General features: G+C 38.0%; 1 protein-coding gene across 1 annotated transcript in view; it reads right to left on the bottom strand.

Annotated features, from left to right (window-relative positions):
* Positions 1 to 812: 812 nt before the first annotated feature.
* The window catches only part of LOC124711447, a 461,065-nt gene continuing 436,792 nt past the window's right edge, over positions 813 to 25,085 (bottom strand). The window contains exons 16-18 of the mRNA XM_047241528.1: positions 24,767 to 25,060; positions 6,603 to 6,753; positions 813 to 1,941 (exon numbers count right to left, since the gene is read on the bottom strand). Of these exons, the coding sequence (XP_047097484.1) occupies positions 1,653 to 1,941; positions 6,603 to 6,753; positions 24,767 to 25,060 (734 nt within the window). The 3' untranslated portion in view covers positions 813 to 1,652. The remainder of the gene's footprint in view (positions 1,942 to 6,602; positions 6,754 to 24,766; positions 25,061 to 25,085) is intronic.

A 25,085-nucleotide genomic window follows, 5' to 3' on the forward strand; every position in this document is an offset into this window, starting at 1 on the left:
GAAGCACGGAGAAAACAGTTCACAGCTCCTGAGGAAGCCAATTGAGTTTGTCTTCGAAATGTTGTAAAAAAAAAATTACACCTGACAGAATAATAATATTCAATTTAAAACATAGCTGGGTCCAAAACATAACCAGCACCATTGTTCACAAATAGATAGATAGATAGATAGAGAGAGAGAGAGAGAGAGAGAGAGAGAGAAAGAGAGAGAGAGAGGAGTAGAGTGCAAGTGCTTGATTCCAGCATTGTCTCGGTAAATCAACTTGGAATATTCATTTTATTATAGATTAGGTAATAACACCTATCTACCTATATCATTAGCTGAGCCCTATGCTGTTTAATGTGGTGGTTAGGATACCCTCTCGGACAACATGCAGTAAAAATGAAAAACGCCATTTAATTAATGTAAGACCTAGTTTGTGATACACGTGAATTTCATTCCTAAATCTACATATTGTTTTCTTTTGAAGACAAATGATCATCTGTTGTAAATCAAAACATCCATCACCCAGTGATGTTGGTGCTTTCATGACATAACTGATAATGTATGCTACACTGCAGCATGATAATACAGGAAAAATGCTAACACTGTTGTAGCATAGTGACACCACATGATTACAAGTTCTATCTGTTCCATCTTTTACAAAGAAGAAAAAGTTTATAAAAAATTTTTTTTTTGAAGAAGTTGTGGTTCTGTGAGTGGGAATTTGTTGGAGAGCACAAACAAAAAGGTCGTATACCAGAAAATAATTTACTTTTGATTTTATTATGCAGTAAAATATCTCTTAAAGTATTATAAAATAATTTGTACTTTTATTTTAATACTGTTAGCTATGGCACTTTTCTTTTCTAAAATGTCTGTAATTATCCTTCTCCACATATTACACACATATAAAACGTTTAAAACACTTCAAATCCTGTACAGACGAGACTTCTCAGTTTAGGAGGACTGTTGTATCAGCTTCAAATTCAATACTGTCCCTTAATTCTAAGAATCCATTATCAGTTGTCACAATTTAAATTCAGTACTACACATTTAGAAAAGCTGCTGTTTAAACAGTCACATATCACTAAGACAAAACTGTATGAATTCAGTTAAGAAACATTTGAAGAGTGACATTTTCTAAGGAAATTTGCATCTTCTGAAAGTGGTCTGGATAATAAATTACTTATCCCTTTGTGGAAACTGAACAACATTTCCAGATGTTCAAACGAAAGATAGTATATCATTCCACAAATATATTACCTCTATATCCCAAGCCATATTTGTTTCCACTGACTTCTCCACAATGATTTTCAGACCATGAATTGGAGGTCAGCTATTTACTGTTTACCAAAACACACTTGCAAAAGAGACAATTAAGCAGATGTGAAATATTCTGTCTTTTGTGACTCAAAAATGTAACAGTGAAATAAAATATGCATCATCATTTCCCTGGTTTTAACATCTATAAACTGATATTAAATTGAGACATGCAGGTGTAACAAATACAGAAAGAGAATCACACATAACAGAAATTCACATCTGTCTGAAATTTATGTTGAGTATACATCATAATCATCACATTTAAAATATATTTACAATTAAAATGCTGAGAGGAGTATGTCAGCTTTCAGCCTCTATCATAGACAGACAACTGTCACACTACATCTTCATCCCTGCAATTTTGCATTCATAATAGTAATACTTTCATATGCATCCACATTAAAATTAACATCTTTACACTTCTCTATCCTCTTCAGGATCCTTAACAGACTATTGAACTGGTAACTCATCATGCGATAGCCATGTGCGACATTTTGCCCTATAGTTCTTGGAGTTGGCGTACCACTGTTTCTCCGCACTTTTCTCTGCACATTATGATCACAAAAAATTGCTATGAAGTTGTATGCGTGAAGATAGCTTTTAGTTACAACTGGCAGAATAGGTGACAGAACAGACCTGGAAAGAAAAATTTTTAAATAGTTATTCTACTCAATCAATTTTACACACACACACACACACACACACACGCATATGGGTAAGGGGTGAGCAGCAAGAGATAGAAGGGGTTGGAGGCTCATATATGATTAGATATGTCCAAAAGTCACTTATTTATTTAACCATTGTCCTGACAAATTTTTTCAAATCGATGTAACACAACTGCATTAATATTGTCAGTATATCAGAACAGTTTACCACCAGCTTCTGTTAGCTTCCCTACCATTATTAGCTACTTATTCACTGAACATGCCATTTTTACCAAGCAACAAGAAGACTCTGATAAGACCCCCCCCCCCCCTCCAGTTTTTTAAGAGGGTCTTTGAGAAATTTTATTTTGAATGTATCCTTACTAATCACATTTATAAACAGTTTCATTGACTTAAACTAACTTTTTAGGCAAGTCTTAAGATTACACTGTCTATTGTAAACAGTCATTGTGTTTTATTGGATAGATTGTGTGACTCTTATACATGCATATGCTTTTGCCAATGCTGCAGGAAGTCAGTGAGCTAGAGCTGTCCTGTGTTTTAACGGAAGTCCCACCCTCTTCATCATCATCTCACACCGGCTTGTGCTTGCTTTAGATTTCACGATGCAGACAGTTGGAAAATTTCTGTAACTCCAGAAGCTTCATTTGGAAAATTTCTCAAGTAATCTGGAAGCCTTAATTGAATTTATCTCGCACATGCTGAACAGCCTGCTGCTCCAATTCAGGAAATCTTGCTGATTTGGTCCCCTAAAAAAACTGATGTGTAGAATTGATGATCTGTAACCGATTCCTTATCCGACACCACTTACAATTGTTTAAAACTGTGATACCAAATTTTCCTCTTGCTGTGGAAATGTTTGTAGCCTCTGCATCATTAATAGCTACTAACTAAACATTAGTTTCACATTGTCTGAGTGAATCAATTGCGAACTGCAAACTCTTAGGTCCACATTTCTCAACAGAGTGACGACTGTAGTTAACATCTACCATCATCTGCTACAATTTACTGTTTTACAGTGTTAAGCAAACTGAATCACAGTAACATGTTCTCATCTCAGCTTCTTAGCGCTGAACTGGCAGAAATCTGACCATTTTGTGCTAACAGTGTACTTCATCGACTGCTGCCAATCTTGAAAATTAACAATGCTGTCATGCCACCATTTAAATTATTATTTCAGTTATGGCACATTCTGGGTATTCTGTGTGAACACATTTTTAGCATTAATTTTTCTCTTGTAGAAATGTAAATCTGTTTAGTTCTAATTGCATTTAGATTCAGGTAAATTACAGGTTTAACATGTCAGACGTTCATAAAAATCAAGGTACACAAAATGCATTCCCACGGTTGGCAGCATAACAAAATTTCCTGCTGCTCACCACTACCCTCCCACATTCAGCCGTGCTGGTGTCACTGCATCCCAATGCACACTTGTGAAATAATCAAATTAAATCTGCATGTGACCTCAACTAGCAAAGCTTCATCTGTGAATGCAAGATGACCCTGCATTTTTAGAATGATGGATTTTCTCTCTTTTTTTGTGTGTGTTGGGGGAGGGGGTGAGAGGGAGAATAGTCTTATAGCCCAGTGAATATGGCAAATAATTTAAGTTCTGCATTATACTATCAATGCAACTAAGTGCAAGATAATCTCCTTATAATAAACAGTAAATCAAAAGGCTCACTACAATTTCACATTTCTCACAACAATGATTGGTTGGTTGGTTTAAAAGGGGGGAGGGAGGGATAAAACTGCTTGGTCATCAGTCCACAACAATGACCTGTGCTTCCAATTTATCATTGATGATAAATGAACAGAAACTTAATTCTTAGGCTATTGGTCATAAGGTAATTTGAAAAAGAATAAGCACAAAGAATATTTGAATGCAAATTAACCAAAGGTTGCTACCAACTCTGCAAACTGAAATCTTGTTTTAGTCACAATAGAAAGTAGCAATTATGCCTACTTTCAGTTTCATCTTAAATACGGCATATAATGTTTCTATGAACTAGCAATGATATCTGCTAAACCAGTACTACACTTGTGAAGATGATAAATTTGTTTTTCGAAACTGGTGAAATGCATTAAAAATATATTCGCAACTGATGACTGAATTTTATTCTGGTGGCGAGGAATTAAGATACAGAATTGCGAATCAGTACTGATCTTCAGGTGGTGAAATATTTAGTACTGCCAATGCATACATAAGGCACATGACACTATCCCAGCTTTTGGAACTATTAGTTCCTTCCTCAGGCAGCAGAAAGGAGAAGATTGCAGAAGGTTAAAGAAAATCATACTACGTCTACAAAATGACAATATCAAGAGTGTTTAAGTGCACACGATGATAGAAAGATTGCTAAATTGCAGGTCACTCACACCACAAGATGAGGGTGACCCAGTTCTTGTGAGGATGAGGGGAGACAAAGACAAAGGGATGGTGTCAAAGAGATTAGTTTGATCGCCCCTCTTCTTTCATGCCTGCCCTTTTATCTTTTATTTTGTTCTCAAACTTGCAAAAAGCTGGTCCTTCTCATCCTGGGACCTGAGTGACATGCCCTTAAATTTCTAAGCTTCTTCAACCTATTCCTCTTTCTTTCAAGAGGAAGGAACTAACAATTCTGAAAGCTAGGATACTGCATTGTCTTTTATACCAGTCTGATTGGCAATACAAAATATTTCACCTTCTGAAGGTGAGAACTAACCAGCAATTCTGAAAATATTATAGTTTTCTCAAGTAAACACTCCTTGTGAAAGAGTGTGGGGTGTATTCTTAAGTGTCATGACTTCCTTTCTACAAAACTTGTTCACTGAAATTTAATTCTTAAAACAGAGTCTAAATGCTGTGTTAAAATAGTTTATATGGCCAACTCTGGTAACTAATCATACAATGGAACGTATAAGAATGTTGCTAAAATGGCCTGTATTCTACAGCCAGAATATAAACAGGTCTAGTGCAGAGTGAAACTGAATTTTTACACACAAAGAAATCAAAATAATAGAATCTACACAGCACAACAGATGTAGATATAGTCAAAAAATAAGAACAAAAGGTTCTATCTCTTAGCACAACAGGTTTCTTGATCTGTCAATGGAGAGAAAGGAGTCGGAGAAAAATTTGCCACAGCAGAAATTATTCACGCAAGTAATTCAGAAAAGTGAATCAAATAAGATAGAGCTGGGCTGAAGAAGAGAGACCCCAGCAACGAAGTAAAAAATATATGTAAGTAACATTTGGTCGTTTGTCTGGGATTCAACCTACAGGCATAACTGCCTAAATTGGAAAAGCATTGTTTATTCATGTCCATTGGGCACCTTTCCTTTCCAAAGTGCGGGTGTAGCATGACAGCAACTAGGCAAAACCATCACCAACAAGTCAATGAAAAGTATAAAAGGAGAGGTTAAGAGTGCGCTCTCTCATTCCTTGTGTTGTAAAGCAGCCAGTGAGGTTGTTCACAAACAGAACCCCCCCCCCCCCCCCCCCCCCCCAAGGAAGCGTCCCAGCTCACAAAGACAGTGTCAAGTCATCACTGCAGTAAAGATGCCATATCACAAGGCTGCTTTCACACCTGGCTCCACTTATAACAGCATATGCTGAACTGACCAGATTAGGATAAATGGCAGTAGGTGAGCTAACTGAATAAGGATTATCACAAAGGATATGATCACTGGGTAGGATGTTAGCTTCTGGAGTGGCCTAAGAATGGACAATGATATCTGATAGGTTGGTTTTGTGGTGGAGTGCTACTTATGAGGAGTAGGAAAAGTTTGGGGAGAATGTTTCCCACTTCAGGAATGATCAGAAAACAATCCAACCCATCGTCATCTGAGTGGAAGGCTGTTTAAATCTTTGCATAGCCACCAAGATTAAGGTTTTCTGCTGTCCCACAAAATCACTTAATCTTTGAAAGACAAATAGCCTATTTCCCAATCTGAGCTTGTGCTCAAGTCTCTGTTAACCCAGTCATCAAAGGAGCATTAAACCTTTACCTACTTTCCTTTCTTCCTTTCACTGATTATTTCCAGAAAGGTGGGGAGTGGTGAGCTGCTCTGTGATTAACAAGTGTGTAAGCAATCCTGAAGTTGTGGAAGTGTGGTAGGACATTGGTATTGAAACTGTGAAGAGTAGTACCTGTTTGTAAAATCATTGGCAACTCTTTCAGTTTACAGTTTTAAACATGGCTGCTTCTCAGCAACTGTATACTAGTTTCAACATAGGATTATACAGCCAACCGGTTGGAAATATTGCTAAAAAGAACTGGTCAGAATTTACAGAATTTAGAGCAGCTATGCTCAAGTCAAAAGTGAAATAAAACATTTCAGCCTTTGCCACATGTTCCTAGCTAGGAACAAAATCAGACTGATCAGCCTAGTGGCTTTCATTGCTGCCACAAAAACAATACAAGTCTCACAGACAGTGAGATGTCCCCATTCAGTTTACCTAGTAGGAGGATGCTTGTCACTTCTGCTATTACAGGTGGTTGGTTTCTCTCACCTCTTTACTTACTTCTCCTACTCTTCCTCAAAAGCCTGATGTTAAAGCTCATTCAAACAAACTTTTTAAATGTCCAAACAGGTACTTTGGCACATTAGTCCCAATTTACACTACCATTAATTATTAAGATTTCTTACCACAGTTCAGGAGATAGTGGCCTACACATAGGAGGTACCACATGGCCATAGAACTTCCAAGGATCCTGTAGAATGATGCGTATATCTTCAGGTACAGCTTTCAATACTGTTTTCAATTGATGATGTGTCACACATTCCAAAAGTATTGGACCTGGAATAGAATACAAAATAGAAAAGTATACTACCAAATGTCAATAGACAAAATAAGGCAGTTAATATGCTAGCTTTGGACTTAAGGCTTTTTCCCCACCTGTCAAGAGGGAGAAATGATGGAAGAAACCTGCCACACAGAGATTAACTAGGTTAGTCACCCAATTACTTCAGACCAAAACGGACATAGCATTGTAGTACAGCAGTTGATGTTAAAAAACCTTTCTTTGTTGATAATCTGTCTTGAACAATCCAATACAGATACTATGCAGTCAGTGCTTGTTTCATCACACAGAAATTATAGAGAGATGACTTATATGTCTGCTAATCTGTATCTGTTGCTCTGTTTCATACATCAGTGTGATGACCAACTATTCAGCATTAAGCAAACAAGGAGCAAAAATATCAACTGTAAAGCATAAAAGCTGTCAGACTTGTCTGCTTTGTCATGTGGACAAATGTTAGTCTTCCTTCTGGAAGTATCATCTATGTCTTCCTTCCAGAAGTATCATCTATGTGTCACTGAGTGCCTCACTAGTCAACTTCTCCATCACAGAAGCACTGGGCAATATGGCGTCAGCGTCAAAATTATTTCTTTCTAAAGAGTAACTGTGGCAGTAATCAAGGGATTTTCTGTCACCAAAAGTTGTCATACCAGCTCAAATTTGCACTGCAAACAATGTGAAAAAAAATTAAGACACCAAATTGGACTAAGTTTTCTCAAGATTCTGATCCATCTATAACAACAATAAAACCAGACATGCAGCTACAGTTGCTTAGAAATCCCTTGTCCTGAAGAAGATGTGTTTATGATTCAACCTATGTGGGTAAGCAAACAACCACCAATAATTACACAGTCACATCTTTTGTTTTTATTGTAGTTCTGTATGTAAGCTTTATAAGTGTTTCCAAAGTAATTAAACAAAGCCAAAGATACAAATTGGCCCATAATGTATAACCTGCCATTTGTCTTCTACATTCAGTCACCTGAGGAAAAACAACAGTCATGGAAAAAGTGACATCCCTTTTCGTTGAAAGAGATCTGCTGGTAAAGTCATGGCAACTGTGTTCTGTGACTGGAAGGGGTTACTGTTGGCTGTTTTCTTCATGTTGGGATAGCAATAAAGGCTGACAGGTACTGTGGGACATTTAAAAACTGAGAAGGGCAATTTAGTACTGGAGAAAAGTAATGCTGAGCAAGGGCATAAAGAATTCTCCATGTTGATACCCGCCCACATATCGTTCACCATTTGTCAATCTCTTACAAAACTTTGTTTGGAACGTTATCACTAAAGACCAGGTTATATTCATCATAAAAACCTTAAGGGGGGATGTAATGGAACATGTAAATATTTACTTAAAAAAGTCATTACAGCTGCACTTATCAATGTACAAATATAAAATTTTGCATGTGAAGAGCTGTGTTTTAATGGAAAAATGTAATAAAATATGCAGGATAAATATTTTGCCAGAAATTTGAATTTTTTTATTGTCTTTTTTTTATAAAAAGCCATAACTCAAATTCTAATCACTCAATTAATCTGAAAATTTTATTGTAGTGCCCTGAGAAGGTTATAAGACCAGTGAACTACAGTTATAAATTTATGGTACAAATTGTATCATGAACAGAGTTTTCAATTTTGCACATCAAAAATTAACTTGTTTTTCTACATACAATCATCTAAAATCAGAACATAACTGCAAGATCTCACATTTTTTAGTTCCAGGGAGACAGCAACACGTTGTGAACAGTTCCTGAAAATTTCATAACATTAGCGCATAAATACCCTTTGAGACAAGGCTTCTAATAACGTAAAAAAAATGTAAAACAGAAAAAATGAGGTTCAAAGATTTTCTTCTCATACTTCTACATGTAATAAGCATACCTCAATTTTAAAATCCTCCATACTGATACTGCTCATACTTCAGGCTTCTCTTCTCTCCTCTTTGAATCTGTCTGGCCTGTATTTGCAGGTAAGACACTGATCTGCAAGTTTTCTTGACCCTGCTCTCGTCGGTGGTGTAAAATGCTTTTGTTGTAAACACACCAGGATCTATACCAACTCTCTTCAGCACTTTAATTCTGCCATTATTTCCGTTATTATAACATAAAACTGCATCATAGACTACTATTTTGAGTACTTCAAGTCCACAGAATGTCCTTTTTGAGCATCTAATCCAAATTAAATTATTGAGGCTTTCATTTGCACTTTGTCTATTTCCATGAAGACAATTCCTCATTAAATCAGGGTTTGCAGAAACCTGAATGTGGGCTTTACTGCACTAATTAACAGGTTCTGGTAATGAGTGTTCATGTGAATACGTCTCATTTCTGTAGCTGAACTTACACCAATCGTCTTTTGGACACAGATTGTGCACTGCTGTTTGGTCAGTGGATAGTTTGTGGAAAAAAATTGCCCAGACAGCACACCTCTTTGCCTCTGAATTTTCTGATAGCTCTCCCATAAGATAACTGAAGAGAATCTATTTCTTTCAGAGTAAGCCTGCCTTTTGCTCCTAGTGGTTTTCCATCCTCAAGTACTTCACCTTTCTTCTCTTTCATCAAGCAGCAAAGCCTACAACCAAACCTGTTTTGGATGTGGCCAACACATTCCAACTTTTCTATTGTTGAACTGTACGGACTTTTATCTGTTACAGCTTTGAATGAAGAGGGGTCCCCGTGACCAAGGTATTTGGTATATGTAACAACACCATACTGGTCCTCAGGTCTGGAGAACATCTTCACAACTGCAGCAGCCTCCATGCTCCCACTTGAGCCACTCTTATTTTTAGAGAATGCTACTGCATGCTTTTCTTGCCACAGTTTCTCACTGTCTTCATTGTTAGACATTTTCATTGTTGCACACTGCTGGCAGTATTTACACCCATTATGCATAAATCTTGACTTCCACATAAAGGTTTGCAAATTCAACCTTCCATTACCAATATGTGTTAGCTTTGTCAAAATGTAAATAAACCTCATGCAAGAAAGTTTTTGGGCAAAGATACAGATGTCAGCCAAAGGTATCGAAAGAAAATAGCCTTCACACTGACAAAAATTCTGCTGAAGCAAGCAGCTTCCTACATGTCAGAAAAGGTGGGAGTGGCGCCAGTGCAGAGTTAATCAGTTTAACAATTTAAAGGTGCTATCACGATAAAATTAACACACAACATAGATTAAACTGTGTAGATCAAGAAAATAATATTCTTGAAAAATAGATTTTTTGGACCAAAATCCATTACATCCCCCCTTAAACTATGCATGAAAAGTGTCAAAATATGCAAGATCAAATAACAAAAAACATGGTAGTTACTGCATCCATTATACCTCAAATTCGAACCTGTATGTATCAATTACAAGGAATAGCAGCACCAGCCAAGCAAAAAATCGGTACATTTACTTTCTGGTAGAGGTTAGGAAGGGGGCCTTTCCGGGATTATTTTCCAAATGTTTGCAAAATGGAGATGCATACCATGTTTCAAGAATTGTTCCTTCTTTGCTATTGTTGTCATAACAAGCAGATGCGATGGGAGTGCGTCACAGCAAAATGATTGATATGTACAGGACCAACTTTGAGATATCACACGCTCAAAGACTCCATAATATTTTATTTACAAAAAGACATACAATCATGAATATTTTTTGAACAACATTAACCTTTAATTAATACTATTGGACCAAAGCATCATTTACAATTTATTTTACATTTTTCAACTATTGTAAACAAAAACGACCAAGTACTGTTCCAAATGTTCAGTAGTAAGGTTGTGTCTTCGAGCACTTAAAACATTTTTATAAGCAGAAAAGGACCATTCTAAATCAACTGAGTTAACTGGGCATTATTTGACTTTGGGTGTTATGTTGGCACTTATTGTTTCTGGTCAAAGTTCACCAAGCCCATTAATAAAAATATCAATTTGCTGCAAGGGTTCAAAGCCTGGGTTTCTGTTTAAAATGTTTTCAAACTTTTCTTTAAGTTTTCTTGGGAATACCTATGGCAATGAGGACTTCACTAGAAGTACTTTATTCACTGACTGAATAGATTTATTCAATGCTAAACCTTGAGTTTCAAGCTCTTTAATACTTGCAGATATATGGGAAAAATAAGTGTTACACAGCAATGTCTTTTTTTACTACCAGAATCATTAAAAGTTTCCTTGCACTGACAAACTGCCAAAGTCTCTGCGCTATCGAAGTGGTTTGCTTCCTCCCTAATGGCCTCAAAATGTTCACTGTAAAATAACACAGCTTTGACCAAAGTACCCCAACACATTACCACTGGTTCGGGAGATAAAGGCACATTTGGTAGTTTTTCTTTGTAGGTCTTGATGCGAGCAGGGGCCTTTAGAAACACTCTCCTTGTGGATGAAATCACTTTATTTACATTCACAAACATGGAACGTACTTCCTGAGCAAGGCTATGTACTCCATGAGCAAAGCACGTCACAAGAATCAAATTGGGATAAAATACTCAGAGGGCTTTTCCTGCTTTGATCATACAGGGAGCAGCATCTGATATAAACACAAACACCCTTTAATCAGCAGAAGATTCTGGAAATATTTTTCTGGTACCCTCATTCACAAATCTGGTGATTGTACAATGATTTACATTTTCAAGTTCTTTTAAAGTGCCAACAATTAAATCTGCAATTTAAGGGCCACATGCGTCTGTAGTTTCGTCAACTGAAACCCAGATAATGTTGTCCTCGAGTTCATTGCGTATTTCTTCCAGAACATTTATGTAAATTGTCGGTATGTGATTTTTAAATTATGTTGATTCATCTGGCATATTTTGATATAAGCAATATTTGTGCAGGAAGCTTTTGAGGATAGGGTTTGTAAGTTTGTGAAGAGGAATATTGCTTGCAATGAATGCTTCACATAGATCCTTGTTAAACCAACCCTTTTGTTTACCTTTGGACAAATCCCTGCTACTGCAACTTGCTGTTGTCAGAAGTTGTTGTCATGGTCCTTTCTTCTGTGTTCCAACGATATGAAGACTTGTCTTCACATGCTGGTCTATTTGAAATTCTTTTTGCATGAAACATTTTTCTCGCAAACTCAACAATGTAAAACAATTCCGTCATATTTAAATGTTCCAGGATGGTCAGCTATCGACAAAACAACATTTCTTTTTCCAGGCGGCATGGCACACAACACATTACACACTACACACGCAGGCGCAGGAGCAGGAGCATTAACTCTGTCTGTCTGCCTGTTCCTGTTCGTATTCTGTAGTGATTTCACTAGGCAGTGACCTCTCAGTTAGCGACTGCGCGCAGTTCTAGATCATGGTCAATCTGTGAGACATCAGAACTAGATTGATCTAGAGACTGCCCATCTAAATTTTTAAAATATTGTAAACATAGAGTGAAAATATGCATTATCACTAGTTTTTAGTTAAAATATGCAATAACTGGTGAAAAGGAGCCAAACATGCAAATGCATATGCAACATGCAAATGCATATAATCTGGTCTCTAGTCATCACCCGCCCACCAAACAGTTCGGATACTGATTACAAACTGTTCCCTAATTTGAAGAAACGTTTGCCTGGATGGCATTCCACTCCAACGACAAGGCAAAAGACGAGGTTCAACACTTACTGAAGGACACTGTAGCGAGCTGGTGTGACGTGGGCACTATACACTGTCACAGTGTTTACAAAAATGCATTGACCAAAATGTACGTGTACGATAAAAGCGTCACAAAAGTAAGCCATACATTTGGGCATTCCGTAGCATGATCAACATTTCACGTGTAGGATACCATCTGCAATGACCGATGTCCTTTGAAACACTTTTAGGAAAAAAATAATTGCTATGGGCAATTTATCCTGCCACACTTCTGACTTTTTATATCCAATAAATATGTATGCTGCAGTGCCACAAAGTTCAAATGCTCTGCAGCATACGAGTGGGCATTTCCTACATTCACAAGCAAGTTCCACAGCAACATAATCTATGGCAAATGATAAATCCTAACACAGAACAGGTACAGTCCTTTCACATCTCAACCCAGATGGCTCGAAAGAGTTAACTGCATTCATTTTAAGAGACACTCAATGTGGAACAATGTACTTCTTCTCAAGTACAAGTGTGCAAAACATAAAGATAAAAGTAATTTTTGCATTATGTATCACTGCCAAGCAAAAGGCCATATTTACCAAGTATAAGACGACTCTGATTATAAGATGACCCTCTTTTTTTAAGAGGCTTCAGGGGAATTTTTTAAAAACATATTCTGACTCATCAAAATTACAAACTCTTTTACTGTCAAAGTATCTGCGTAAAAAGCTAACATTATACTTTGTCTCAATCTTTGCCATTTATTATACTTATAGTCTACATTTTGAGAATACAAGGAGAAACAAAATAAATGAAAGGAAATTGTTTACGTTAATTTGCTGCCTTTTTCTTTTCTACATTTTTTGCTTGCTAACCCTGTCACCTATGGTATTACTATTTTTTATCACCACCGCCACCATCCTAATGGCACAACTCTGAAATTTATATCTTCATTCTCACAAATATTTGACTGTTTCTTCTGAATATGCTGTGATTTCTGAGGTGGTTGTTACCATGGGACCTGAGAACGCAGCTGTTTTTATCTAAATACTTATGTGAGAATGTTACAATGTCTCTTGCTTCCAAACATATTGTCTGTCTGCCACTCTCTCATTTGCTGCATAGAACCAGCAGCTGACACACACTCTTTCTTTCCTGTCATATGCCACAGTGAGCGACAATAACACTGCAGCACTAAAGACTTGAGTACACCACTCCCTAGACGTTTACTGTCTCCTGCAGAAATGTGTACTACTGTTATTTTGAAGTCAATTCAATTCCAATTCAAACAGACTCAGGCAAACAGCAGTTTAAACACGGTAGCCAAAGTTCAAAAAGTACAGATTCCCAGGTTTGTCAACATGCTGTAATTTGCTGCCTACTCACTATTCCAGCCAAGCTGGTACCAATGTTCCCCCCACAACCCTTCAGTAGGGCTGTGCTGGAGCAACTGTGAAACACAGACGGCATTATCTTCTAGGGTGCAAGTCATATGTATCAACAGCAACTAATACATAAATAAAAGATTGCAACAACAGTTCAGTCCAATTCCAGAACTTTTGCTCATCCCACAATCTAGTGATGTCTATTGGTACTATCTCCATGACAAGTCTTGCCACTGTAATTTATTCTTGTGACAACAATTAGTCAATGCAATATGATTTATTTCATTTGTGGAGATTTCAGTCTCGATTAATTTTTCTTTTTGTTTCATCTAAGTGTCACCCACCTGTTCTAAATTTGATTAAAAGCCAGTAATGTAAAATGATATTCTAATATGTGTACAGTGACCAAATGTTTCATTTGCACCACTTAGTAAATTATTAGTGCCTCGTAATCAAATAAAATACTGGTCTGGGTTTAGAAGCAAGTAAAATTTTTTGAAGAATATCATTTCCACTTTTGAATGCTACTTTTATTTAAATAGCAGCATTAATATTTGAACATAGTATCTATACATATACAACAGGAGTATGTAAGATGATAGAATTTGGTTCCATTTCTTCCTGTGTTTTACAAAACTGTCAAATTTTAAGCAGAGCAATAGACTGTATATTATAGTGGCTAGTTCATAGTATATTATAGCAGCTAGTTCAAATTTACTGATGCATCCCCAGCACAATTCAAAAGTCATGTGATTGTTCAAGCATCATCGATATTATATCGAGCGCTTTGGTGTATCAGTAAAGCAACATCAATACTGTGTCAAGTGCTTTGGTGTATCAGTAAATCTTGAGCCTGTTCAAATGCCAGCACTACTTGCCCAGCCTAATCCTTACAAATTCTTCAAAATAAATTTGCACATGATCTCAATGGACAAAGCTTCATCTGCAAATGTAAGATGACCGCCAAGTACTTTATTAAACAATGTAGAAATGTTAACCTCAGCAGCAACAGCTTAATTTCCAAATGTAAGACCACCCTGCATTTTTCAAATGACAAATTTGGGAACAGACCTGTCTTACAATCGGGTAAATACGGTAGCTTGTTGAAACTTAGATCATACATAGACCCAACTGTTACATTACAATACAGACGGTAACTGAAAGAAATGAGATCATGGATGGCAATGCATGCTCTGCAACATGCACACAAGGTGACCACAACGTTGGTAACGAGTTGTTGAGTTAGGGCATTCCATTCCTCCACCAGCACAGTTGACAACTACTGGATGGTCATGGGGCGTGTGGACATACTGCAATACATCTACTCCATGAATCCGACACATGCTCAATTGTATTTCAGTTGAGTGAATGGGCAGGCCAGTTAATTTGCCAAATATCCTCTCATTCTAAAAGCTCCTCCAAATGTCCTGTTCAAAGTGGTTGCATGCTGCTCTACCTAAAAACGAAGCTGGGGCCAATTGCACCCTTGTAAAGACACACATGGGATTGTAGTTTGGTGTCACAATAGTGTTGACCATGTTCAAGCACTTGGAGAAGAGTACGTCCATGCCACGTTATGCCTCTGTACATGAGAGAACATTGCAGAGCATGCTCTGCCATCTGTGGTGATCAAACCCCCTATCAACCCTTTGACCACTGTAGGTGAGTTAACTTATCATGCTCCGCCTCTCCCTAGGTGCCGAAGATGTATTTAAAACATGGCCTCTGGATTTTTCTTAAGTGTTATTGACGTGTTTACACTTTCACCGAACGGTCACTGCTGTGGGCAAGTTTTTTCCATATTTCTGTGAATAAAAATAGTTTGAGCATCTATCATAAAACACATGTGCCTCTTTGTGTGCTATCATTTGCCCAGTATCTTGAAACATTTATGAAATATGATTACTGTTATTACCACAATTCCCAATGTGCAGTGACCGAAATGTGCCAGTCACATGGGACTGTTCACCAGATATTAAAACCAATAACTGGAGACCTAAATGAGAGATTGTTCTGCTCTCACTTTTAAATAAAATTTTGATATCTTATCTAAATTTCATACGCAACAACGTATGAGCTAAAATCAACCATATGCAAAGTTTACGCAATATGTTTGTACCTGTACAAAAGCATTAAAATTTCATGCAATGGTTTCTTTAATTTGATGCAGCACAGTAACTATGATGAATAAACAAAAAGGAATTCAGACCTTTATTGAGCAATGTGAAAAAAATCAAATTTTTTCACCAAATAGTTTTCTTAAAATATTATAAGTATATCATAGTGGCCAGAACACTGTCTCTCTACACAGGTTTGGCAAGCAGTACGGCAACAACAAAGCTGCACTCGGCACAGAATGCAGAGAGCACATCTGTATCAGTAAAAGGGTTTTGCAATGTTCATGGGATGATAATGACAAACAGTGGTTTCACTTTAATTATTGTATTTGAATGAAATTGTCATTTTTTCTCTCACTGTGTATTTCTTTAACTTACTTTCTATACTCTACTGCAGGAATTCTGTCTATGTATGAGATCAAAGTTTGTTGAGTTATGTCACTTGGCAATGCCACATCATGGGAAAGTTACTTTCATCCTAAATTTTGCACCCCCATTGTAGAAAAAGAGGCGTTAAAAAATGTACACATCCAGGATTTCACAAGCACTCCATAACATGTTTTTCCCATTACCAGACAACTCAAGCCATTGAAACATGAAATCAAATACCAAAAAAAGGACAGTACAGTGTCTCCACAAAGAGGGTGAAGTTAGCACTAACACAGCAAGAAAATGTACTCAAATTTTTCCTCGCGTATTTTTACAAAAAAATTTTTTTTTTGCTTGAATTATTTAATGTAAAATTGAAATTATGTGTAAATGTGGAATTACATACTGCTGTATTTATAACCAAAGGTCTACCCATTTGGATGACGTGGAAGGAGCAAAAAGTTAGCGAGTGCACCAGAACGTTCAGAGAGAGAAAGCGACAGCCTGAAGTAGGCAGTCAATAGAGTAAGATGTAATGAGCATGATCACTCTACGGCATTAGAACTGTGAAAATGTAGTTTGACCATTGTAAATTTGGCATGAGATGACTCACATTTGCTCATCAAAAGACTGGGCAGTGCTATGTGATAGTTAATTTGTGCATGAAATTGATCTGTGATAATTACAGTATGAGTCCAATGATTGGAAGTACACTGGTGTGTGCTCTTGTAAGGGTGTGACTAATATACAATAATGAGAGAAGAAGAAACACCAGTTACCAGCTTCTAATGAATTGTCTACATCACATACAGCTGCATGTAATGGTGTTTCAAGAGGGTAACATGCATACAAATACAGGATACGTATTATAAGGAGCTGTATCTCCAAAAAGCTACAATCAGAGCACATAATTCATCAGCCACAACCACCAAAAGGAAAGATTGAAACCTTGAATACATTATTTTTGTAACAGAGTGCAGATTAAAAAATTTGCTAGTTTTGAACAAAGTCATTGTCTTCAATTGCTTTGTACAAACTAGTTCAAATACCAAAGGCCTTAGCCCTGTAACATGACAGTGCTTGTGCTTTTATTTAGAGTAATTAAAGGGAGAAGTAACGGCTTTCATACATTTACTAAATACTTAGATAGCAGGTACAATAATTAACACTTTGTTGAGACTATTTGAAAGAAACGGTGTTTTTGTACAGCATTTCTTCAGCAATAGTAAAAGCGGTTATGTTTATTAAAGCTCATGGAGGTAATAAAATGCACACATGATTAGTTAACTGAGAAAACAATTGCTGTTAGATATACTGTCTGAAGAAGTACACTAATGAGAAGTAATTAAGTGATTACAATAATACAGTGGTTTTGCAATATCGTTAGTGTACATACACTTGTTGAAGTTACTATATGATCGTTGCTTTTGCTTATACAAGACAAGCTGTAGTGATTCTCCGTGAGTCTATGAAGTTTAAACCTTTTCTTATCCAGGCACACTTAGCTGTGCAAGTAAATACAATGTGTCAATAGTTTAATAAAACTCATGCAGATGGACTACTTTAAATCCTACTCAGTATTATAACTGATACATTACTGGATTCAATAGGGGCAACAGCAGCTCTATTTTGTCATGAAATTTCCTGGCAGATTAAAACTGTGTGCCCGACCGAGACTCGAACTCGGGACCTTTGCCTTTCGCGGGCAAGTGCTCTACCATCTGAGCTACCGAAGCACGACTCACGCCCGGTACTCACAGCTTTACTTCTGCCAGTATCTCGTCTTGTCATGTTTAAAGACACCGTAACAGTTTTCCAAGGTAGTCAGAGCCTGTGCTTGAATTAATATTTACTATATAATCAGATTCTGGCACAGTCAAGCTTTTCAATTTAAAAACTTTCACAATATTCATTTATCATCACTAAACGTTCAGGAGGATGGGTCAGTGGTACGTACTGGCTTCTGTCTTAGCTGTGTGTACTGCACTGCCACAAACTGTACAAAAGAAGAAGGATAAGCAATAGGAAGTAATGGCATTTACTAATGGCCAATCTGCAGTGTGTCATTGTGGCACACTGCGACTACTTCAGGACTTAGCCGGTTAGCTACTACATATTATAAACGGCTCTCATGTATTTATTCTTTCCTTAACTTGACATAATTAACTGCATTACTTTACTTTTACTAAACAAACTGGTTTCTTCAAAACTACTCTGCAAAGGCGAAACTTTATCTAAATTAATGAGTGATTAATTAATTATGTGCACAGTACTAATTACTTGACAGTTTTAGAGAACAATAAATTCAGTGACATAGCGAACAGAAGGAAGTGAGTGAGGTGGTTTGAAATTGCTTATGAATGACTGGACTCATTAAAATTAAAGTAGGTCTCATTAACTTGGCTTTGCTTAACAAGACTAATTCTGAATGTGAATCATTAGATTTGATTTTCTGTTACTGGAGAGTTCGAATCAGGCCATTAGAAGGGGCCCTAATTTTAGATGTGATCTATAGAAGACAATATACAAACCATAACACCAATGTAGGTGCTCTCTCCAGACTGCAGGACCAGAGGTCTGACAAACATGAGGATCAACATTTTGTATTAAACACCAAACTGTAAGAGACTTGCCAGTAAATGCAAGCACTATTACACAAACCACTTCAAGATATTAGAAAGTGTGTCCTGATGAGGACATCATTACTGGCGTGGCCATTCTGCAATACGACACTTGCTGTGATCTTATTAAGAGATGCCAATACTGACTCGAACCCACAGCAGTACGGGTATTCATTCTCCAAATTTTATGACAATACATTCTGAAGTTGCTAGAAAGAAGTGACTAGGAAATTACCTGTACTGAACACCTAGCGTGTCAACAGATTTTCAGGCTGTGCAGGAGCCTCTTTATTGTGTTTATATTTTTCAACGTCCCAGATGTGCAGAATATCAACTAGCCATGCAGACCAGCTTCTGTTCATGGACCACTTCCAGCCATCGTACGGAACAGATTCGTGAATCCATTCACGGTATTCATGTGGTTGGTGGTAACAGATATACTTTTCAATTTTCAACATATTGCCAAAATACAGTCTTCCACCACCAAAGCCATGATCCACTCCCTAACTGAAACTTTCAAAATCAAGGGGTTGTTGCATAAGTGTTGGATAACTGGCCCTGATTCACAGCAATGAGGAGAAAGAGTAAATAATGCAAATGTTTGACCATCAAATTATAACACTTGTTGGAATAGTCCTAACTCAACCAGCACTGAATCTAATCCTGAGTACATTTCACGCACCACCAACGAAAGACAAAACAATGAACCAACTACTTTCACTGCACCACCTGTATTTCCAGCACTGGCCAGGGTGTAGACCAACCACAGAAATACAGGATGATGTATACTGCAGTTAACATGGACAGTGCTTTTTAGAGCTGCTAAAACAGACTCCATAAATGGAGGACCCCTAGGAAGCATTCGCCAGCCAATGCTGACCAGCATGCAGTATCCAGCACCCGGCATCAGTAGCAGATGGGCCAGCAAGCCTCACCATCACCTGATGCCAAGGGGCAAATGGCTTTACTGCCAGTGCGTACATCTTTCCATTCTTTGATGCTTCATGCTTGTCACATTTTTATCCAACCATAAAGACAGCCACTTGTTATCTGTGCCCACACAAGAAACAACAACAAACAAGTATAGTGCTCCACCTGACACTGGATATATATAGTGAAAGAAATTAGACAACAGAATTCAGTTTACAAAACCGTGGAAGCTTTCTTTACCATATGCCTGTTGGCTGTATGTCAGGATCTCCACCTGACCTTCATTTAATGATTTTGGAAATTTCACCAGCATGTGTGACTGGCAAAGTCAGAGGTTCACACTGAGAAACTTATTCTGAAATGTGTAACTACAAGAGAGTAGCTCATTACATAATATGAACAATAATTATGATTATAAAGAATGACAACGTCCAATAATTGCAAAATAAAAGATACTGTGTAGTATACATAAGCGTGACACTTTGTGATAAATGTGTTGTTAATGCTAAATAGGAATCAGAGTTATATAAACTAACAAAACAATGTGCTGGAGACTGTCCATTACTTGAAACTGATTGAGTACAGAGACCAACATGTGATGCGAAGCCTATTCTAATGTGAGGGAGGATTGTTTTAACAAGGGTCACTCCAAAAGAAATGCACACTATTTTTTTTTTAAATCCATCTTTTTTCTACACGTTTGAAAGTTTTACAGTGTGTAGAAACATCCTTTAGGAACAATATTTTCATTTCTCCACATAATTTCCATCCCTCTCAACTGCCTTACCCCATCTTGGAACCAGTGCCTGTATACCCACACAGTAAAATTCTGGACCAACCTGTTGGAGCCACTGTTTGGCAGCATGCACAAGGGAGTCATCATCGGCAAACCTTGTTCCACGAAGAGAGTCTTTCAGTTTCCCAAAGAGATGATAGTCACATGGAGCCCAGTCAGGACTGTAAGGCAGGTGATCGCTTCCATGGTTTTTTGACTGACATGTGGCCATGCACATGCAACAGCAAAACATCCTGCTTTTTCCAATGTGGTCGAATACGACTCGGTCAAGCTTGAAGTTTCTTGAGTGTCGTCACATATGCATCATAATTTATGGTGGTTCCACTTGGCATGATGTCCTCAAGCAAGAGTCCTTCGGAATCGAAAAACGTCGTAGCTATAACTTTTCCAGCAGAAGGTGAATTTTTTTATTTTCTTGAGTGAATTTGCATGATGCCACACCATTGATTGCCTCTTCGTCCCTGGTGAAAAATGATGGAGCCATGTTTCATCACCTGTCACAATCCTTCCAAGAAAGTCATCTCCACCATTCTCGTACTGTTCCAAAAGTTCGCTGCATACAGTTTTTCTTGTTTCTTTGTGACCCACTGTCAACATCCTGGGAACCCACCTGGCACAAACCTGTTTTTAACGTCAAAACTTTCAGTATTCTGCAAACACTCCCTTCCCCTACCCGAACGTAGCGTGACAATTTGTTCACTGCGATGCGTCCGTCAGCAGTCACCAATTCGTTAACTCTCTGCACATTGTGTGGAGTGTGCAGTACGAGGCCTGCCGCTGCGAGGACAATCCTCAATATTGCCATGCCCGCTTTCATCACATAACCTGCTTGCCCACCGACTAACTGTACTGCGATCGACAGCAGAATCTCCATACACCTTTTTCAACCTTTTGTGGATGTTTCCCACTGTCTTGTTTTCACAGCACAGGAATTCTATGACAGCATCTTGCTTCTGACAAACGTCCAGTGTAGCAGCCACCTTGAAGACATGCTGTGACAGCCCCACTCACGGGAACAGGTTGAACCAAGTTTGAAAACAAGTGGGAAGGATGTATCTACACACTGTAAAACTTTCACACATGCAGAATGAAAACTGTATTTTTACAAAAATAGTGTGCATTTCTTTTGAAGTGACCCTCGTACATTACCTCTTTTCTCTGTCCTTTTAGAAAACATGTCACTTGCAGGAGGGTAATATTACAGGAAGCTTTTGAGTGGGAGGAAAAAGACACAGTTCGCTAATTCCTGGATTTTTCCCGGATTTTCCGGTTAAAAATACACTTTCTCCTGGGTGAAAATACACTTTTTCCATGTTAAGTGACCGGATACTCTTCTTCCTCAGCACAGTAAAACTCATCAATCCTTTGAATGTTTTTGGTTTTCATACCTGAGTAGAATTTCCCGGCACCTCAGAAAACGAAGCTCGGGGGGGGGGGGGGGGGGGGGGGGGCACACTTTTTGAAAGACCTTTGATGTGCAGCAACATGTACTCTGCATATTTCCGTATTATGAAGGTTCATCTTGCGTAAAAGGAAATCTGCTTTGAATGTAATGCTTTTCAAACCACCATTCGCAATATTTTCCAGTGACCAGTTAGAAATAGGTTTGTTTCAGCAGTTGCAAGAGAGCCAACCCCCCACTCCCTCCCCTTCTTTTTTGAACCAAACATGTGGAAGTCACAGGGTAACCTGTCGAGACTGTAAGATAGATCGTCAAGGTGCTCCCACTTCAACTTGGCGGTTACACTTTATGTGAGAATCACCTTTCCTGCTGAGGGCACAGCTTTGAAGTTTTTAGTGGGAGGTAGTGATGCACACTTCCATTGTAACATTACATTCCTGTCCCTAGACGTCTCACTACATTATCCCAAAGCAGTGTATGCACATTTCAACCAGTTTCATTGTTATAACATTTCGTATCTTTTCATTTGAACACTCCACATTTCATAACTCTTCATTTGAACGCTCCTTCAATATGTTGTGATCACAGACAGCAATAAAACTGTTCTCAAATAAAACATATTTCATCACCGAATCTCACAGCCATCATTTCTGCTGTTTTGAAGTAATTTATTATGGTAGTTTCTTTTCTACTTGACCTGGTCATATATTACTGTGGCAGAAAGTTATTTTTGGGCGCTTTAATTTGCACAAGGAGAGTTGCCTATGAATTGCTCAATTTTTATAATGTGCCAGAGTATTTGGACTCCAGGGTGTATTTTTTTTACCTTCCCAGTACACTGACAACTAATAGTGGTCTCTACTGAGGCCCTGGCATCCTGTGATCTGAGTGATCTTTTGAAACATACCCCTCTTTCCTCCCTGACAAACAATTCCAAAATTTAGGAATCTAAATCTAAATGACTACTCTGCAATTCACATTTAAGTGCTTGGCAGAGGGTTCATCGAACCACAATCATACTATCTCTCTACCATTCCAGTGCCGAACAGCGCGCGCGGGAAAAACGAACACCTAAACCTTTCTGTTCGAGCTCTGATTTCTCTTATTTTATTTTGATGATCATTCCTACCTATGTAGGTTGGGCTCAATAAAATATTTTCGCATTCGGAAGAGAAAGTTGGTGACTGAAATTTCGTAAATAGATCTCGCCGCGACGAAAAACGTCTTTGCTTTAATGACTTCCATCCCAACTCGCGTATCATATCTGCCACTCTCTCTCCCCTACTACGTGATAATACAAAACAAGCTGCCCTTTTTTTGCACCCTTTCGATGTCCTCCGTCAATCCCACCTGGTAAGGATCCCACACCACGCAGCAATATTGTAACAGAGGACGAATGAGTGTAGTGTAAGCTGTCTCTTTAGTGGACTTGTTGCATCTTCTAAGTGTCCTGCCAATGAAACGCAACCTTCGGCTTGCCTTCCCCACAATATTATCTATGTGGTCTTTCCAACTGAAGTTGTTCGTGATTTTGACACCCAGGTACTTAATTGAATTGACAGCCTTGAGAATTGTACCATTTATCGAGTAATCGAATTCCAATGGGTTTCTTTTGGAACTCACGTGGATCGCCTCACACTTTTCATTATTTAGCGTCAACTGCCACCTGCCACACCATACAGCAGTCTTTTCTAAATTGCTTTGCAACTGATACTGGTCTTCGGATGACCTTACTAGACGGTAAATTACAGCATCATTTGCGAACAACCAAAGAGAACTGCTCAGATTGTCACCCAGGTCATTTATATAGATCAGGAACAGCAGAGGTCCCAGGACGCTTCCCTGGGAAACACCTGATATCACTTCAGTTTTACTAAAGTTTTTCATTCCTTTTATTGTTTATTGACACCACTGGAATTGTGTCTACTGAAGGTAAGTACTAGCTACCCATATTTAGCCTCGTAATTTTTCTGTTTTCTCAAGTGAACTCTCATTTTGATATAAAGGGTGGTTATAATTAAACTTTTGCTACTTGACCCGAAGTAGATGGAAAAATTTACCATATGGGTACCCAACTTTATAAGACTGATTATCAGACAGTGAGCTGATCGAGTTACATCGTTGGTAGTGTTAGTGTCATGACCTGCCATTAGGTGCTGGCACTGGTATCATGATGTACCATTCAAACATAAGCATCAATGTGCATTATAGTTATAGACATGGATCTCAAAAAGGTGAAAAGGGCTTTACTCATACAGTTGTTTTACCAAAACAGCAGCAACAGTACTGCTGGTCTTTATGAGTATAAGTGCATTAAATGAATACAGAGTGGTACTCTTTCCACGACAGAGTTGAAGAAAGTGGCTCGGACGTTCCTGGAAGAAGCAGATGATTTTGAAGATATTATTGTCACCATGGCTGAGAACACTGGATGCAATGTGTGATCCTCAAGTAGTGCAAAAGCTGTGTCACAACTGCTGAACATTCTACGGTCCACAATTCAAGAATTGCTGCAAACAATAGTGAAATGATATCTGTATGAGCTTCACATCACTCACCAACTTTTTCCATGATGCAGACATTCGAGTACACTTTGCTCTTACATTTCTTGCAACTTTTGAAGTTGACGAGATGTGACCTTGGGAACATTTTTTGGAGTGATGAAGCATAATTTATTCGTTACTTCTCCTCCGCATGTCCTTAGGAAAGTGTCTGCAAAGTTCCATTGTCCTACAATCACTTATTTACATGGGGACCCTCTCAAGTAGCTGAAGTTTAATTATAACCACTCTGTATATTATTTAGTTAATATTCTACTGAAACAAACCTGAATGCTCCAACAACATATCACATATGTCAGTTCTTCCACTGCTGGCTGCTGCCAGTATTGGTGGGTCACCACAGTCTCCAGGGATTGACGCATTAACACGCTGGCTACCATTTAAAGGTTTGAACTTCAGCAACACAGAAACACAGTTTTTATGCCCGTGCTGTACAGCTATAGATAATGCTGTATTCCCAGAGGAGTCATATTCATTAACATCGACACAAGAAGTGGACAGAATATGATGAACTTCATTCACATTCCCTCTGGCACAAGCAGTATGCAGACGGCTTTCACCTACAAAGCAAAGAACAATCAGCAT

Source organism: Schistocerca piceifrons, chromosome 8 (assembly GCF_021461385.2).
Source record: "Schistocerca piceifrons isolate TAMUIC-IGC-003096 chromosome 8, iqSchPice1.1, whole genome shotgun sequence".
Taxonomy (NCBI): domain Eukaryota; kingdom Metazoa; phylum Arthropoda; class Insecta; order Orthoptera; family Acrididae; genus Schistocerca; species Schistocerca piceifrons.